This window comes from Lethenteron reissneri, chromosome 15 (genome assembly GCF_015708825.2).
Source record: "Lethenteron reissneri isolate LAM-NWPU_2019-01 chromosome 15, ASM1570882v1, whole genome shotgun sequence".
Lineage (NCBI taxonomy): Eukaryota > Metazoa > Chordata > Hyperoartia > Petromyzontiformes > Petromyzontidae > Lethenteron > Lethenteron reissneri.
In genome coordinates this window covers 11,577,881-11,597,706 of record NC_083793.1, presented here as the reverse complement: position 1 = coordinate 11,597,706, position 19,826 = coordinate 11,577,881, and the positions used below count along the sequence as shown (strand labels likewise).

At 44.9% G+C, this 19,826-nt stretch overlaps 1 protein-coding gene across 1 annotated transcript; it reads left to right on the top strand.

Annotated features, from left to right (window-relative positions):
- Positions 1–1,409: 1,409 nt before the first annotated feature.
- LOC133342721 (coiled-coil domain-containing protein 115-like) lies at positions 1,410–14,722 on the top strand. Its single transcript, XM_061552061.1, has 6 exons — positions 1,410–1,423; positions 3,226–3,356; positions 5,739–5,842; positions 11,797–11,912; positions 12,603–12,776; positions 13,356–14,722. Exons 2-6 carry the CDS (start codon positions 3,231–3,233, stop codon positions 13,508–13,510), a joined length of 675 nt encoding a protein of 224 aa, XP_061408045.1. The 5' UTR covers positions 1,410–1,423; positions 3,226–3,230; the 3' UTR covers positions 13,511–14,722.
- The last annotated feature ends 5,104 nt before the right edge of the window (positions 14,723–19,826 follow it).

Sequence of the window (19,826 nt, the reverse complement as noted above, 5' to 3'; positions counted from 1 at the left end):
ACAGGTAATTCATTCACCGTCACTCATTCACCATCACTCATTCACAGGTGAGCCAACTCATTCACAGGTGACCCAGCTCATTCACCATCACTCACTCATTCACCATCACTCACTCATTCACAGGTGACCCAGCTCATTCACCATCACTCACTCATTCACAGGTGAGCCAACTCATTCACAGGTGACCCAGCTCATTCACCATCACTCACTCATTCACCATCACTCACTCATTCACCATCACTCAATCATCATCACTCATTCACAGGTAATTCATTCACCGTCACTCATTCACCATCACTCATTCACAGGTGAGCCAACTCATTCACAGGTGACCCAGCTCATTCACCATCACTCACTCATTCACCATCACTCACTCATTCACCATCACTCAATCATCATCACTCATTCACAGGTAATTCATTCACCGTCACTCATTCACCATCACTCATTCACAGGTGAGCCAACTCATTCACAGGTGACCCAGCTCATTCACCATCACTCACTCATTCACCATCACTCACTCATTCACAGGTGACCCAGCTCATTCACCATCACTCACTCATTCACAGGTGAGCCAACTCATTCACAGGTGACCCAGCTCATTCACCATCACTCACTCATTCACCATCACTCACTCATTCACCATCACGCATTCATCATCACTCATTCACAGGTAATTCATTCACCGTCACTCATTCACCATCACTCATTCACAGGTGAGCCAACTCATTCACAGGTGACCCAGCTCATTCACCATCACTCACTCATTCACCATCACTCACTCATTCACCATCACGCATTCATCATCACTCATTCACAGGTAATTCATTCACCGTCACTCATTCACCATCACTCATTCACAGGTGAGCCAACTCATTCACAGGTGACCCAGCTCATTCACCATCACTCACTCATTCACCATCACTCACTCATTCACAGGTGACCCAGCTCATTCACCATCACTCACTCATTCACAGGTGAGCCAACTCATTCACAGGTGACCCAGCTCATTCACCATCACTCACTCATTCACCATCACTCACTCATTCACCATCACTCAATCATCATCACTCATTCACAGGTAATTCATTCACCGTCACTCATTCACCATCACTCATTCACAGGTGAGCCAACTCATTCACAGGTGACCCAGCTCATTCACCATCACTCACTCATTCACCATCACTCACTCATTCACAGGTGACCCAGCTCATTCACCATCACTCACTCATTCACAGGTGAGCCAACTCATTCACAGGTGACCCAGCTCATTCACCATCACTCACTCATTCACCATCACTCACTCATTCACCATCACTCATTCATTCACCATCACTCATTCATCATCACTCATTCACAGGTAATTCATTCACCGTCACTCATTCACCATCACTCATTCACAGGTGAGCCAACTCATTCACAGGTGACCCAGCTCATTCACCATCACTCACTCATTCACCATCACTCATTCATCATCACTCATTCACAGGTGATTCATTCACCATCACTCATTCACCATCACTCATTCACAGGTGACCCAGCTCATTCACCATCACTCACTCATTCACCATCACTCACTCATTCACCATCACTCACTCATTCACCATCACTCATTCATCATCACTCATTCACAGGTGATTCATTCACCATCACTCATTCACCATCACTCAGTCACCATCACTCATTCACAGGTGATCAACTCATTCACCATCACTCATTCACCATCACTCATTCACAGGTGACTCATTCACCATCACTCATTCACCATCACTCATTCACAGGTGATCCAGCTCATTCACCATCACTCATTCACCATCACTCATTCACAGGTGATCCAGCTCATTCACAGGTGATCCAACTCATTCACCATCACTCATTCACAGGTGACTCATTCACCATCACTAATTCACAGGTGACTCATTCACAGGTGAGCCAACTCATTCACCATCACTCATTCACCATCACTCATTCACCATCACTCATTCACCATCACTCATTCACCATCACTCATTCACAGGTGACCCAACTCATTCAGGTTCACTCATTCCCACTCACTCATTCACGCTAACTCATTCCCATTACATTGGACCTAGCTGATTCGTTTACCCCATTCACTCTCACTCGTGTCATTCACGTGGGACCTGTGTCATTCATATACTGTATCCATTATCATTAATGTACTGTATAGTTAATTTACATGGGATCCAGTTAACGCATTTACTGCATTCACTCTCACTGATTGACTCACTCGTTCATATAGGATATAGTTCACTCATTCATATGGGCTCTACGTAAAGTATTTACTGCAATCATTCTCCACGATGTGCTCATTCTTTCACATGGTGTCTAGTTCATTAACTGCATTAAGTATCGTTGACATAGTGATTCACATGGGATAAAGCTCGTTCGTTAACCGTATTATTGATGTACTCATTGCCATGGGATCTATGTAATTCCTTCACAAGCGACTTAAACTCATCACACATGGGATCCACTCAATCTATTCGCACGGGATATTCATTCCCAAATGGGTCAAGCAGTCAGCAACAAACAGCACGATCAAAGTTGTAACTGATGAGTGTTAACTCGTTCCTTGAAACAACCAAGGTTATAAGAGCCGGGGGTGGGGTGGTGGGGGAGGATTGTAAAGTTGAGGAGTGGGGAGGGACTGGTCACCCCGTGGTGCCCTTATAAAACTCAACGTTTAACCTACTCACGCCGGCTTGTGCCCGCCCTCACAGTCGGCCATATTTGCGGAATACACCACGCCGCTGTTGACCCTGGCCATTGACGAGCAACCCAACGCTCCTACCAGCTCCCTCCGCAGGAATGTGTTTTGACCTGCTGTGTGGTGGTTGAACACAATGTATGAGACAAAGCAGCCTGGTCGTTCGGCATGCTCAACATTTGTGGAGGAATCATCAGGTAAAGTTCACGGGAACAATAACCATGGCGGTAGGGATAGATGAGTGATAACAAGGCGACGACGTGCTGCTCAGTTGCTAACGGGATTGAATTTGCGAGTGTTGGATAATTATGGGCTAATTTCGCTTGAATTTGGTCGTTGTGGAAGCAGCAGGGTTTTGTGAAGGAAACGGATATACTGAGTCTCGCTGAATTAGCCCAGTATTTTGAGGACACCGTACCATGCGACCACATGTACATCACTGCAAATGTGTCTCCACTGACCAGGTCATCCAAGGGAGTTTTGTTTGTTTTACCCAGGGAAGATGAAGGACATGAATAAGGAGGTGAAGGAGGTGCGGGAGGCACTGGACGAGGTGACGCTGGCCACTTTTGATGACCTGGAGAACCTGAACTCTACACGGGCGCGGCTCCATGACCTCGTCCAGCAGGTGACCACGTCATCAACGTCATCGTTTAGTTTTACAGAGCCTTAGTTAAAAGCCCATTTAGATCTATAAATCCCCATGAGGATTGTCAAAGCAGCGTTGTGCCAAGAATAATTTTAAAAACATGCAATTATGTAGCAGCAAATAAACACAGACATTCCCCGAGGCACTCAATGTTGTATTCATCTCACATAGTGGAAGGGTTTAATTGTTAACAAACCCAATGTAATCTTTCAAGGTATTGCAGCATTGGTGAAGGGCTGTCTTGCTTTGAGACGTCTCCTGGAGTGTTATCCCACAACCGTCTCCCGTTTGCTCCTTCGCTCTCTGGCTGCTTCCTGATCCATAACAATGTCCGGCTTCTAAACAACTTTAATCATCATCATCATCATCATTTACGACTTCATGTTGCACCTCACACAAACATGAAACAAGTTCCACCTTGTCACCGAGGGTTTTGTGTGCGGCTTTTGGTGACCAGACAGAGACCGTCCGCTCACTCCACTCGAGAACCTCGTTGAATCACAGGTGGCTGGATCTGAACCCAGGATCTCAGCAGCGCCGGCTCAACGCTCTTGCCCTTTTAGCCACCCGGTCGCCTAATTTTTACCCAAATTCAAGATCAACGGCTGGGATATGGCATAGGCTGCATTGCTCCGGCCTCCTTCAACATCTGCCTGGTGCTTTATGTTCGGCCCCTTAAGTGCATCGGGTACAACTTTCTTCTGACAGCCGTTTGAGAATAATCCATCAAACTTCTGTTTTAACAGCTCCGTTTCAAACCATTTGTGCTGCTTTTGCCAACACGATTGATTCCGAACTGGTTTCACTCACACATGTGAGTTGATGATCAATGTCTTATTCCTGCACAAGCAGTTACCTGTCTACCATGAGGCTCAGCCCTCAGGTCTAGCAATTTCCAACATTCAGTCAACTGTGATGAGTTACTTTTGCTTGGCATCCGGCACCCAGTTGCTTTAACTTATTAATATAAAGATTTGTAAAAACTAACAATTTAATTAGAGATAACATATTCTTGGTTCTTTTGGTAAAGTCACATAGAATGTAAATAATAAAATAATACTGATATAAAACAATAAAAATGCTCACGACGTTTCGACTGCAACACAAGCAATCATCATCAGGTGTGAAATCCACAGAAAGAAAAAAAATTCACATTTTTTTCAAATTTCCTTTTATTATTTCCCTTCTACGTGACTTTACCGAAAGAACCAAGAATATGAATTCCTGCAGTCACGAAAGCTTTAAATCTAGAGATAACATGTTTTCATCATCGTTGATGCATTGATATCGCTCCCACTGCGAACGGTGCCACATATGGCAGTTGTAAGCACACCTTAACATTTAATTTGATACTGCATTCCTAAGGCATGCATATCCAGCATTGCTAACTTTGCCAGTGGTTTATTGTCACGTAGTCGCTTGGCATACCCTCTGACACAAGATCCTACTCTACTATATCTTGAAATTCGTTGTGTGTGCAACCACCATCAGTTTTATCGCAGAAGTTACACCGAGTGTAATCAGGCAACAGTGGGATGACATGGTTGGCATGGTTCCTCTTGCAGTGAATTCATCTGGGGGGGAGGGGGAGCCCCCACTGTCCAATTTCTCCGCCTCTTCGTAGCCTGGCACCTGGGCCCCTCTGTAGCCTGTGGGATCCCAACTCGTTTGCTACGCCACCTTTGGCAGCACACGAGTTTAAGTGCCCAGATCGGATCTTGTTTTCTTTGGGCTTTGCTCCAACGCCTTCGCACATGATATTTTTTTTATACAAATACGTTGCATAAACACAACATCAGACAGCTCACATCAGACACCAACAGCAGCTCGCAACACTAGATAATTGAGAAAATGAGCAGCTACATTCAGTTACGAAATAAGCTCCCTTCACGTGGAGCGAAAAGTTGGACAGCATGGCTAACAACACACGGTACGACCCAAAAACACATCGGATGGCTTTTCTATGTTCCTGGAAGTTTCTGTTTTGTAACTTTGCGGTAGCACGACTTCGTGGGACATTAATGTCGCTGTAATACCGAGGCAGCAGGGGGCAGCACAGCAATATCCACTGTTGCCTGTGCATCAACGTCCATGCTTCCCACCTAAATGAACACACACTGCCTACCGTGGTGATGTATGGTCAGGTAACCCATACGGACTTAGGAGACCCTCATCCAGCAGTGGGTTTACAAAGCTGTGCATGTACAAAAGCACGTTATCCTAACTGGCTGTGTGTGTGGCTATAAGGAGGGTCTCCGTGGGCATGGGAGTGTTTTCCAGCAGTGTAAATCTTCCCGTTGTGCTTGTTTAGTTGTGCCAATGGTGTCAACTGTGAGTGCCACCCTTTGTCGCCCCCGTCAGGGTTGGCTGTCTCTCTCCAAGGCTCGCTACTCCATGGGCAGCCGAGCCGTCTCGACTCTGCAGTACCCGCATCACATCACGCCCCAAGCCCATGTTCACACAAGGTCAGCTCACAAGCGAGTAACTCCCCAGACTTTTTTTTTAATTAAACAAATTGTTTGGTGTATGCTGCTGCATTCGTAGTGCTGCACAAGCACAAATGAAATAAATAAAAACTCCACACGTCCATACACACGTTTAGAGTTATTGGCTGCTATATATTTCCACGTGATAAACCACTTTGTTGAGCTATCATTTGTGGCCTGATCGCTTCTTAAAAAGAGCTATATAGCTCAGTGGGGCTTCATAATAAAAATGGTTTAGTTTAGTTTTTAGTTTCAACAACACCATGTGTAACCTTGAAAGGTAAAATATATAATCAGAAATGTTTTTGGGCAATGGCTCTTTCATAGCGGATCGATTGGCCAGAGAGTTTAAGTGGATAATAAGCACTGGAAACTGTACTTTACAGCATGAGGCCTGATATGAATACAATTTTTAAATGTTTTAAGATGAACCGTTTTGAGTTTGGCATACAAATATGACCTCTTAGTATATACGGAGTAACAGATAACCCCTTCACTAATCAAAAGCATAACTAAAACTAATTTGGATTAAAAGAAAAATGATCGAATGTTGCTGGCAAATGTAATTATGGGTGGGCCTGTTGTTATTAGCATAATCTATTTAGGGTTGTGCTCCTGGACCCCAGCCCGAGGTGACCAGCTGGCCCAGAGGTCAGAGCACTGAGCTGGTACCACCGAGATCCTGGGATTAATCCCTGGTTTCAGCCATCCGTGGTGAAACTGGGTTCTCAAGTGTTGAGTTAATGGTCGTGACCTATTGAGGTTTTTTTTGGGTTACATCGCGTAAATATATAATTGTGTCATTGAAACCCGCCACCACCTGACACAGCCAACTAGTAAGGGTTGTCATGCAAACAGAACGTGCCAATTCGTCACTAGTACAGCACACCGGTGTGTTGGAGAGCCAAGCCACAACATTTAAAATCTGAGAACGATGTTTCGCCAGTAATTAAAACCAGCTTCATCAGGCGACAGCCAGATTTGTGCAGAAGTCCACCTGTTTCGTTCCTCTTGTAGAGGCATAGATGTGGTGATCACGCTTCTGCGCTTTTGCGCCACGTGGGGGGGGGGGATTACTGAGGCAACGTACATTATGCATTATGCGAGCCCTTTGAACTTGTCCTTCCTGTCTATTGTGTGTGTAGTGGGTTCTACAGAGGCACACACTTAAACTTAGAGGCAACACATTGATTCTCACACCCCAACAGGGTAACTACATAAAGGTACACTGTTTAACTCCACCACAACGGGGTAACTACATTACCGGGTCAGTCAGTAACACATTGCCTGACCCACGATGCCGAGCATAAAGACCGAGGACCGAAGCTCGAAGAGACGTAGCACCGACGGGTTCCATTCCAACAGACGGCAGCGATTGCTCTCGGGACCTCGGCTTTATGCTGCCGAGCGTGGCCTGGCACCGCCCTCGGCCACGCCCCCTTCTGGATCTCACCAGAAGGTTCTCGGCCACTCATAACGTGTCCCTCAAGCCACCCTTTGGGCCCCCTCGCTACCCTGTCCCGGTCACGTGCTCTCTCGGGTTCACCCAGACTGTCACGTCCTCACTTTCCCTCCCTCTGACTGTCACCAGAACCATGCCCCCTATGGCCCACTCCTATGCCATAGCTACTCTGGTGCCAGAGATGGCTCAAGACCCACAGTTCCACTCTTGTGACAGTAGCTGGCGCTGAACGCCATAGTGACTCAATTTACTACATGTGTATTAAAATAGCCGTACCAACGGTAATCCCTATTGAAGTGCGCTGCCCTTTGTAGGCATGCATTTAAATAATGTATTATTTTATTATTCCCTTCCACGCAGCTATCCGAACGGTTCAAGTTATTTTTATTTCTTTTAATTTCGATAGATTATCTAATTAGTCTTGGCCAGTAGTAGTTAAATTTTGATTTAAAGCTTTCGTGACTGCAGGGATTCATATTTTTTGTTCTTTCGGTAAAGTCACGTTGAAGGGAAATAATAAAATAATACAAACATAAAACAATTAAAATTCTCTAATTTTCTTGCTGTGGATTTCACACCTGATGATGATTGATTGTGTTGCAGTCGAAACGTCGTGAAAATTTTTTATTGTTTTATGTTTGTATTATTTTATTATTTCCCTTCTACGTGACTTTACCGAAAGAACCAAGAATACAGTAGTAGCTAGTTTTGCACATTTATATATCTATGCGATCTAACCCAAAACATCTCTTATGGATGATATTGGTCACGAAAGCCTACGTGTTCAACTCACCTATTAACTGTTCATTTACACAGAAAGCCGATGAGACTTACAACGGAACCCATAGACTTTTACAGATAGACATAGAGGCCTATAGACTCACATAGAGACTAATAAACTCGCTTAGGCCGAGTTGTGATACAACTACAATTTCATATGTAGAGAGTTGATGGTGTCTGCACAAAACAATCACAGCATTAGGTTTGGTTTGACACTAAATTTGGCTGAATTTCACCGCTTGGAATATTTAAAAAAATATCTCCGTTTGATTGTCATGTGACGAACAACATTACTCTTGATGGCAGAGTGGGCGGCGAAAGTGCTGTCCCCTACTATGTGGATCAGAGGTCGCTTGGTAGAATCTCCAAAGTTGCTGTGTGATATTCGTTTCCATTCGATGATCTCTTACACAAAGGGTTGCACGCGGAGCCGGAGGTTTTGAGGGGCCTAAGGCTAAGAGGAGGGTACATATTACAATTGGCTAGGTAAATTCATCAAACATAAATCACTCACTACACTAATTGCTTCACACAAACAAAACGTGTTTTCCTAGCATCAGTTGTGGTGAAGTCATGAATGATGTCATCGTAATTCAGCTACCGCCGCTCAGCTATTACTTCAATATAGAATGGAGGCCTTAAAAGAGGGCCTGAAAATATTAGGATCTGAGGCTTTAATGGCTTATGAGTTCGTCTGGCCTTCATTACGCTGCTCTGCTTAAGATGGTAATTAATTTGTTTTTTTTTCTCGTAATGTGATGTCGATTGCACAGTCTGGATAACATTGGGAAAAGAGAGAAAGACGTTAAGACAAGTTTTGCCTGGAGACCAGCATAAGAATCATAATGGGAGACTGATTTTGATTGAGCCGTTTGGAGCAGTTTGACGTTATTTCCATTCCCATGTTTCCTTACAATGAAGCACTGAAAACATTTCTTTAAACTTTATGTGTGCTTTGTAATTCCAAGGACGTGCGTGTTTGGGTTCTGTCGGATGTGTGTCGCCAGGCATCGGATTGTATCAGGAAAATTGCCATGGGATTGCTAAAGACCAGTCTTAATTTAAACCGACTTATCCTGTTTCCTGGCAGCAGTCACCCATTGTTTGGAGGGATTGGCCACTAACTGCCCTTCCCCTGTCCTAATGATACCCCTGAAAGCAACTGCTCTGAAAACAAACATTGCCTGACCGGTGGTCTGTTTGTCTTTTTTTTCTGTCTTTTTCCTCAGTTGTATCCCAATTGTGATATCGGGGTCACGTCATGAGACAAAGCAAATATTCCATTCTCTCTCCGAGCGGTGCAGCCCTTCATGTTTAGCGAACGTCCAGCAGGAGTGAATACAAGAGAGCTGATCTACAGTGTGGTCCACATGTATTGTGACCCCAAATTAATTTACCCCTAACATTTTTTTTGTTACTTTGCACGTTCATTTCTGTTTTAAATACACCTGCAGAAGCCAAATATTTTTTTTCTAAACTGGGGGGGGGGGGGGGGGGGCGGTTTGTTGTGACCTTATTGGTGACAGGTTTAATCAAAGGTTGAGCCAGGATAGGGATTCTATGGGCAATCGCCATGCGTAAAACAGGTGGTGGTAGGCTGCTACGAGGCTAGGTTGTCAGCAGAGGGGCGTTTCAACAAAATTTGTTGTTGTACTGCACTACGTTCCAACATCTATGCTCACCATCTTCACCAATCCAGCACTCACCAGCATGATGAAGTCCAATTCAATAACTCCCGCACGACCCGTTTGGCATTGTGGAGGTTGTCATCCAGCAGCGGATAGACAAAAGGGCTGTACACAACATTGCTTCGTGTGAAATAAATATTGGTGTATTCCATGGGGCACATCTTTGCGTGTCTCTTCTAGTCACACATGGATCTGTGTGTATTTGTACTCTGTACCCAAAGTCTTTTTAGGTACAGTACAAAGAGGCTTTGTGGTTATTTCTGGAGATCCAGTTTGTCAGCTTTTCAGAATCAATGGGTTGGCTCCTATTCTTTAGTGTCATTATTTAATCGGGTACAACAGTTGCAGGCAATACAATGACATTGCATTGTTCGTGTTACTGTATGTGGTGTACATGGACATGTACAGCATGATTGTCAATCCACTGCTGCATGAGGACCTCTACGCATGTAATTGCGAGTGCACACTAAACGGTTGCCATCTTGACAAAACGGACACACCATTTCCTTGGTGATTTGTACCAATGTCCATAATGGAGACGTGGAATAATTCTAGATTTGAAGCTTTCGTGACTGCAAGGATTTATACTCTGAGGTTTTTTCGGTAAAGTCAATAGGTAAAAAATAATAATAATAAATGAAAATAAATCAATTAAATCACGACGTTTCGGAGGCAACACAAGTCTCCGGCTTCAGGTGGGACCGTCACAGCTAAATTTACTGTATCAAGTGGAAAAAACCTAAGAGTATGAGACATGGAATAATTTATCTTGAAATCTGAATCGCAGACTGGTATCTGGCCCACTGTTTTAGCATCAGCTGATCACATAATCACAAACTGTATAATCTAGATTTGAAGTATACATATATACATACTGTATATATGTTGTACATACTGTATATATGTATACATGTCTACAGCCCTGTTGTCAATTCCGTTCTGGGTGAGAGCCTTCCCATGCCATGCGTGTCATAGGGGTTATATGACCATACTTCACCACGCTGGTCAGTGCGGGTTGGTGAAGGTCTGGCGAGTACAGAACAAAGGCAGCCGACCATGGCACTGGCTGCAACACACGCCACCCCGGCGTGTGGCGTGCTCGCCTTAATAGATGCTCGCAAGCAGCACTTGCCTCAACAGTCTTTAAAAGGCTATACAGGGGGGCCTAAATGTCAGACAAATTCATTTCTTTTAATACTGGAATTAAAACATTTTCATGATTTGTTCTTTAAGTTTATATTGTATCCTCATTATTAAATTCTAAATGTCTTCTTCCTGTGGGATCACCTCAAAACTTTCGTTTACAAAACTCCACCAAGAACCCTGAATGAATTGAGCCAAAACATAATCGATGGATGTTCAAAGATTACACCGTGTAATCTTTAAAAAAAAAGTCCTCAATTCATTTCAAAAGAGTATTAATGTTAACGGAAGTCCGTTTGAACATTTGTGAAAATAAAACAAATAACCCAATGGAATGTGTTCCAATAAATACAATAACCCTGTGTGTACACTATGGGAACCTCATTTGCCAGTAAAAATATGATAATTGGTTCTTTACCCTTCTATCTGGCAACAAAACTGACACCTTTTTACAAGGAGTCATGTTTGCATAGACCGCAATACCTGCAGTCATAATACAAACAAAAGAACATAACTCTGATAATGTGCACTGTCCTTGAAGTTGATTGGTCCACACCCGAGACAGCTTTCCTTAGAGCCTAGTCTCATATGGGTTGGACCAGATGACGCCTTTAGGCTCTAAGGAAAGCTGTCTCGGGTGTGGACCAATCAACTTCAAGGACAGTGCACATTATCAGAGTTATGTTCTTTTGTTTGCATTATGACTGCAGGTATTGCGGTCTATGCAAACATGACTCCTTGTAAAAAGGTGTCAGTTTTGTTGCCAGATAGAAGGGTAAAGAACCAATTATCAACCCTGTGTGTCCTGACTTTTGGGCCACCCTGTACATACTGTGCGGGCGCTCGTTGTCTCGGCGTAGTGAGACAGAAGGAGACGGATTTCAGTTCCTCGCGGAGCTCACGAGGGCCCAGACGACAGCGCCAAGTGAGCACCAGCAGCAACAAGTGGAGGAGCTTGGAGCAGCTGAGAGCCCTGGTAGACGCCTGCCCACCAGCACCACCACCATGAACACCACCACCATGAACACCACCACCAGCACTAGCATTGGCACCATCAACAACAACAACCGCCATTCGCCGCTAAGTGGCGGTGACGTCACCACGGCGCTTGTGCCTGGCCATGTGCACGTTCAGGCCACGTGAAGTGTCGAACGCCCGCTGGCAGGAGGCCACGGGACAGACTCGGGTGCCACGGGTTGACTGACTCAGATGTCTGGCCGATGCACCACCTTTGCCCCCTACTGTACCAGCATCAGCACCACCGTTAACACCAACACCACCACCGTTAACACCAACACCACCACCATGAATACCGCTGCCACGAGCATCACCACCAACAGCAGCACCAGCAGCACCAGCAGCATTGCCACCAGCAACAACAACCGCCATTCGCCACTAAGTGGCGGTGACGTCACCACAACGCTTGTGCCAGGCCACCAGCACCACCGTTAAAACCCACACCACCATTACCACCACCATTACCACCACCATTAATAACACCTCCACTACCACCACCACGAGCACCGCCATTAATAGCATCACTAACACAAGCACCGCCAGAAACGGCACCACCACTGCCAGCATCAGCACCACGATTAACACCAACACCACCACTCTTCAGCGGCCATGTCTATTGAAGTCGAGGTGTGTCTGTCTCATTGTTTAGAACTGCGTAGAAGGAAGGCACCGCCCAGCAACGGTGTCAAAGAGGAGCCATCAATTCGCGACAAATGCCCCAGCGAAGACAAGCAGGCGGGTTTGGAGAGCAGCGACCCACTGCGCTGGTTCGGCATCCTGGTGCCACAGAACCTACGGCAAGCCCAGGGGAGCTTCCGAGAAGGTACGGCAGCAGATTCATTCAGCAGTGATGTATCGCAAATGTATGGTCTAGCCTCATCCTCTTAAGTGAGAGTTGTTGTCCATGACCGATGATTTCCATCTTTGCTGATGTTCATCGTTTCTCATGGTGAGTTCCATGCAGCTGCTCACACTCAGAATCATCTTTAGTATTTATTCTGGAGAAATCCGATGCTGGATCTTGGGACTCTGAGAGATGGCGACAGCTTAGGGGAGGCCTTCATCCAGCGGCTGATGGATTGTCTGATGACGAGTCTTGTGTGTGCTGTGCGTTACACTGTGTTTGCGTGCGGGTGTGTGTTGTGCGGAAGTGTAGCGGTTAGCGCGCTGCACTATGAACCCGATGACCCGAGTTCGATTTCCGCTCATGGCCAACTCAACCTCAAATGAGTACCTGGTGCGGTGTCTAAAACATTGCCACTGACAAAGGCAGCCGAGCGGGGTGCTGGCCACCCACCCCCTCATGTGCCGTGCCGACCTTCATAGATGCTCGCTATCAGCACTTGCCCAAACAGTTTGTTAAGGCTTCACGGGGCATCTTTGTCTTTGTGCGGACACACAGCAGTGTTGCTGGCGGGCGAGGTGGCCACGCTGCAGGCGCGCGTGGAGGAGCGGCGGGTGCGCCACCGAGCCCTGCTGGAGAAGAAAACCGCCCTCCTGGCGAATGACGGGGAAACACGGGGCGAGGAGAGAGGGGAGCTGCTTGCTGAGCAGTAGTAGCTCGTCTGGGGGGGGCCGGGGGACGGGTAGTATCGCCACGGCGAAGCCCTTTCGTTTATGCCAGTTGGGTCCCTCCAACATTGGCAGACACGGGGTGACAGCCTCCTTTGAAACCCTGAGGGTTATGTTCCTGAAAATAATCTCGGTTACCGTATGTACCAGAGAAAATATATTCATTGTGGTTTTTATTTATGGTAGGCACGATGTCAAAATGTTGGGACCACTCCCCTCCCCTTGGGAAATTCCTCCTTCCACCTCTGAAATATCTTAAATTGTTGAGTGAACTTGTGTGACTTTTGTTTTCTTCGTATTTATCTGGGTTATTCTATCAGTTGCTGTTATTAATGTCCATTGGTCGTTATAATTAATGACGCTCGTAAAAAAATCTGATGACACCAATGTCATGTGAACTAAAAGAGCGTGAGCTCACCGTGTTGTAACTTTTAGGTAACGTTAAAAGGGGCTGCATAAACAGTGGGTACAAAGACGGTGAGTTATTGTCACGATGCTAATCTCCGGCGGATAGTAAGACGAATTCTGAAACTTTATTGCATCTGAAATCAATTTGTGACGTCGCTAAATAAAAGTAACGCCTGATTAAAACCTGGAACGCCATTTCTCAAGTCACCCGTGCTGCCGACTTCCTGCCCCGTGCTCCAAGTCCAGGTTCAAGACCCTCATTTTTCCCACTGCCTATGACTGCCTTTATCAAAAATCAAGTTTGCTCACGGTTTCTCTACAGTGTCTTTAGACACGGTCACATTTAGACTCTGTTGTAAACAAATTGTATTGTAAATGGTTATTATTGTAAACAAAAAGTTGTTTCCCAGGCTCCTGGAACTGGGCTTAAATGAACAAATCTTGAAAGAAGGTGTCTTTGTGTTTTCTCGGTGTAATAATCTCTCCGTCGAATTAAAAATGTAAATCCGGTTAGCCCTTAAGCCTAAACAAAGGCTGCGGTCTTCAGTTGCAATTAATTCAAGGCACCACACCAAGCCAAGCCAAACTTGTCAAGGCTGTAAACAGTTTGCCCCCCTCCCCCCTGTCATTTCAATGCCGTAATTCACAAGCGTAGGCCTCTGTGTGCCGGCATCAGGGTCAAACTCAAAAATTCCATCACAAACTGCCCCGTTGGGATAATACATAGCAATCACCCCACCCCCACCAATACTGGTAGGCCAGGTACTGCCCTCCCAGTGCTGCACAGGGACAGCTGACAACTTGGGGGGGGGGTTCCCTTTTCAAATGTTGAGATGGGATGTGAATGTAAAGCACTCTGACGCTCTGGCGGATAGTAAGACGCTATATCAACCACAAATCATCATACTATACAGGCAGTCCCTAACTTACAAACGCCCGTCCTATGAACATCCGCACTTAGAAATGAGCTTCCATAAAATATATTTAACCATTCGACTTGCGAACGTGAACTCGCACTTATGAACCGAACCGCTGAACTATTTGGTTCTGCAAATGAACAACATTAATTATGAGTTTAACATTGCTTCCATTTTTTGTTGAACCGTAACACATTGTGTTTCCACTTAGGAACCATTTGACTTAGGAACGTATCGAAGGAACGGAACTCGTTCGTAAGTCAGGGACTGCCCGTACTTACTATTCTTGTATACTGTGGTATACATGCGCTAGCTTACAACGTATACTCATTTGCGTCTTTAGAGCAGATGTTACATAATACTAACAACTAAGTGCCTCGTCAAACCACTGCTCGATGAAATCCTCTCCAAGCCCTTTGGTCATAGGGTGGTTGTTTAACCATTCCTCACTCTTGCCGGTCAGTGTGGGCTGATGAAGGGTAGTGGCAGAACAAGTTCAGATACCGCACATCAACGGTGTTAGCCGTGACTGGTGATCAAGCGCGGTTCGCCAAGTTCATACTCCATCGCGCAATGCACTAAACGCGCAACAACGACTAACCAGAGTATAACGTGAGGATAGTTATTCCTGTGACGATTCATTGACTTATGGATTAAATTGATGTTTTGCACTCACAATACAGCAACTCTTGTGTATTATCACACTTCCGATTAGCATGGTTGGCTACGTACGGTGCGAAAGAAGTTCAACATACATAATCGATTCTTTACTATTGACATTTGCAAATGTACGTTTAGGGTAACGTAGCCAGCGAGACAGAACAAAATAACATGCAAAATGAGACCATACAAATGATAAAGGATTTTATTCTTGATTAGTGACCACAAATCATGACATTTGAGTTGCACCAGCCTACTGGTAATTAACTACGTTTTATTGTCTCTCACGGCTGACTCTGACACGTTGCAATATGAAGGAATAATAACTTTCAGCTCTTTATAAATCCACTACTGGACGAAGGCAAACCCCACACCATGTCGAACGAGGGCCTTCCCACGCCGTGTTGATTATTGGGGCACATTTTACCATACTTCACCATTCTGGTCAGTGGGTGTGAGTGATTAGGGAGGTGACCAAGGTAACGTGCAGATATTGACCGCTACCGGGAATTGAACTCGGATCTTCGGTTTCTTCACGCAGTGCACAAACTGACCTAGATACTATGGGATGGAGTCCATGGGCAGACCGAGATGAAGTAAAAGCTGCAATGGAAATGCATGGCTGTTAGCCACCGAGGGTCAGTTTTGAGGAAGCCGTACACGCACATGGAAGTGCCTCGTTTTAAGCCACCGCTCTCTAGTTCTGGTTATTGATCTTGAAGGGCAACATCATGCCAGATAGTGGAACTTTAATGTTTATCATTTTCATACTCTTTGGGTCTTTCGGTAAAGTCACGTAGATAGAAAAATAATAATAAAAAATCACGACGTTTCGATCGCAACACCAGCAATCGTCTTCAGGACTGCTGAGGCAGGTTTTGTTTCACCTGAAGACGATTGCTTGTGTTGCGATCGTAACGTCGTGATTTTTATTATTATTTTATTATTTTTCTGTCTACGTGACTTTACCGAAAGACCCAAAGAGTATGAATGCCTGCGGTCACAAAAGCTTGAAGTCAAGATTGATCATTTTCTTTTGTTAACATTCCAGCGCCACTGATATTTTTCCAGATATATTTTTTTTCAGGGCTGCCTGAAACGCAATGGGGAAGCATGTATGTGCACGAACAACAACTTTTCCGCAGGTAAAGAAAGTTTTAAAAAACGAAAATGTCTCCTGATAACAGTATAGACATATACAGACCTTCGTGGTGTCGTGAGCCCAATGGCATCGTGGATAGCACTCGACTTGTCCTTGATTCAAGGTCTTGTGTCTCGCGATCCTGCCATGCCTGATAAAGCCCTCTGCCAAGTCAAGGTGACTGACATACAGGACCTTCACACTGCTAATCGCAGTACGCCAAGGATGCGTGCAATGTTTGTCACTGTTTTGTTCGCAAAAAGGACAGCCAATAATGCTAAAGTGCAACTTATCGCAGGCTTGCGAATTCTTTTAAAGCGGGTTTTATTTTATGATTCGTTATCATATTTTACCCGCTAAAACAAAGTATGGAATGTGTAAATATGTTGGCGGTTGTGCAAAGAATATATGAAAGAGGTAAATATATGTATACAAACATATTTTGCAAGCAAGATAAGCAATACATGCACGGAGGTTATATTTTGCAGTCCAGTATTTCGTCGTCACGGAATACTCGGTACAGGATAGTTGCTGTGGTTCTTGTGCTGGAATAAATGTGAATTTGTGCAGAAATTCGAAATCACTTTTTGCTTAAAGAAGAATGCGAAGGAGGGAGTGGTGGCGCAGAAGTAATCGGATTGTCTTTGAACACAACGACCTAAGTTCGCGATTGATATCTAAACCAGTTTTGCTCCCCCCCCCCCCCCCCCGTTCACTAACCTGCATTGACCACCCTGGTGTAGTTATGATCAAACAACATCTAAATACCATCATCGCATGGTGAGGCATTTACAGCCAAGTCCTGTAAATCATTATTGTTAACCGAGGAAAAAAAGCCAACATTTCAACTGACAGATTCCTTAGCAATAATTGTAGTGTGTTTATGTTTGTGAAGGATGTTTATAATTTCCCAGTAAGCGACACATGTGCTGTTTGCACAGCATGCAATTGTAAATCCCAAACATCCACGTAATTATACTGCACGTCAAATAAGACAAACATTAGCCATACTGACTGCTGTGGCAAGTGCTGTTAGCGAGCACCTGTGAAGGTCGGCACGGCACACGAGTGTGTTGTGTTTCCAGCACCCCGCCCGATCGCCTTTGTCTCCCCAGTGTTGTTTACACTGCACTCATTGAAGACTAAGCAAACCTTGGCATCACCCAGGACTGGGTGAAATATCACCATCCACTAATCTTAGCCATGGCCAGGATTCAAACTCAGGTCACTGGGTTTATAACAATGTGCACTCCCCACTACCCCGTGTGTACATGCGTAGCTCTACCAGTTTTTTTAAGGTTTCAGAAGTGGAGTGTGTATTTTTAGCTTGTGAAAGGTTACACTCAAGGGCCGAAACGCAATGCTTAGCAAGTCATTGTTAGACAGGATACTGACGTCAGGCTAACACCTAAAGTACTTTTCAGAATGAAATGCTGAATGCAATGTATTGTCAGTGGCTTATTTTGCCAGGCAGTGGTGGCGCCACGCCTGTAAATCAATACGGTGGAGGTGAGGGTTGGTACGCTGCAAGGGAGGTTCATCATTGTCCATACTTCACACAAATATTGTGCAACTCCCTCCATTCCCGTCGGTGTCACCATACCCTGACTTGCCGGCAGAGGGCGGTACAGCGAAATGTCGACTCCACCTTTTCCGTCCGTATGGTACGCGTGGGTTTTCTCCAGGTGCTCCGGTTTCTTGCCACGTGGAAGCACTCGTTAGTTGGCCGATAGCACATTGATATGTAGAGGACCGCAGAGCTTGGGCAAATGTTGGCGCCTGCTCACTGCCTGGCTGCTACTGCCTATGTTGTGGTTTGGCTCTCCAACACACCGGTGTGCTGTACTCGTGACGAATTGGCATGTTCTGTTTACGTGACAACCCTTACTAGTTGGCTGTGTTTCGGGTGGTTGGCGGGTTTTAACGACACATTTATATATTTACGCGATTAAACCCCCAAAACAAACCTGTATTATGTATGCCTTCCCACTTGTCCGTGGTTCCTCGCGTGTTTGAGTGTCTCTCTTCGAGAATGCATGAATAACACTGGTCAATAAAAAAAACTTTTTTTCTGGCCTGGACTTTTGCAGCTGTTTTAGACTAATTTCAGGGTGCTGATTCCAAATCTGATCTCAGATTTGCTCTATCACATCTCATTTTATGCTATCGGCATACCCCATTTTCATTGATTTTACCCGAAATTAACTTTGTCACTTATGGTTGCGAGTCAGTGACTGCTTTAGTGTTAAAATATGGTGCTGTATTTTTAGGATAGTGTGTTTATAATATCATTTTATGTAGATATCCACATTTATTTAATATTTTTCTTCTGCAGTTTTTATTGAAAATGGAATATTTGATATCTCAGAAACCTGATGTGATAGACAAAAACTGATGCCAGATTTGGAATCAGCACCCCAAAATTACCTTAACACCGTTGGAATACCTTATGCCAGAAAAAGTGCATTGACCAGTGTAATCTTGATTTGAAGTTTTCGTGACTGCAGGGATCCATACTCTTTGGTTCTTTCGGTAAAGTCACGTAGGTATAAAATAAGCATCCCTTTTGCCCACTTCAGCAATTGTTTCTTGCTGTGGCTGTCCCACCTGATGACGGACGCCTGTGTTGCGCCCGAAACGTCGTGATTTAATTTATTTTATTTTATACCTACGTGACTTTACCGAAAGAACCAAAGAGAATTAATGAATACTTTGCGGTGGTGCATTACAAGTTGAACGTTGCTCTTAATCATCGTTTCATTTTCATTTGAAAGCTGTTTTGCTTACCCGCTTTACAATCCTGTTACGTGGCATGTGACCTGTGCATGAAGCAATGCAGGAATGTTTGATGCAAGAATTAGGGTGGAGCGGATGAGCAACCGGTAGTTCTGCAACGCTCGTAAAAAAATTTTGACTGCCAAGGTTTTAATAAGGAAGTAGGACATAGCACAGATGGGGCATTTCCCTCTGTAAACAGGTTTCAAAATCCCTTCGAAGAAAATTCGTGGCGTGTCAATGCAAACTTCTTACTTCGTGACTCATTGGCGCGTTGCGCATGGACCTGGAGCGTCTTACGTCATGTAAACTTTTGTAAGAAAGAGACTTTGCTTCATTTGTTTCTGAATTGGTGTCGTAACCTTTACGACCAAGTCGCCTCCAATGTCTCTCATTTCGT

What these genes read in the sequence shown, in the direction of transcription:
- LOC133342721 (XM_061552061.1), top strand. Translation starts at nt 3,231, where the DNA reads ATGAAGGACATGAATAAGGAGGTGAAGGAGGTGCGGGAGGCACTGGAC. An exon ending in TGGAGCAGCTGAGAGCCCTG is followed by an intron (nt 11,913 to 12,602) that starts GTAGACGCCTGC and finishes CTCATTGTTTAG; the next exon opens with AACTGCGTAGAAGGAAGGCA. An exon ending in CCAGGGGAGCTTCCGAGAAG is followed by an intron (nt 12,777 to 13,355) that starts GTACGGCAGCAG and finishes GCGGACACACAG; the next exon opens with CAGTGTTGCTGGCGGGCGAG.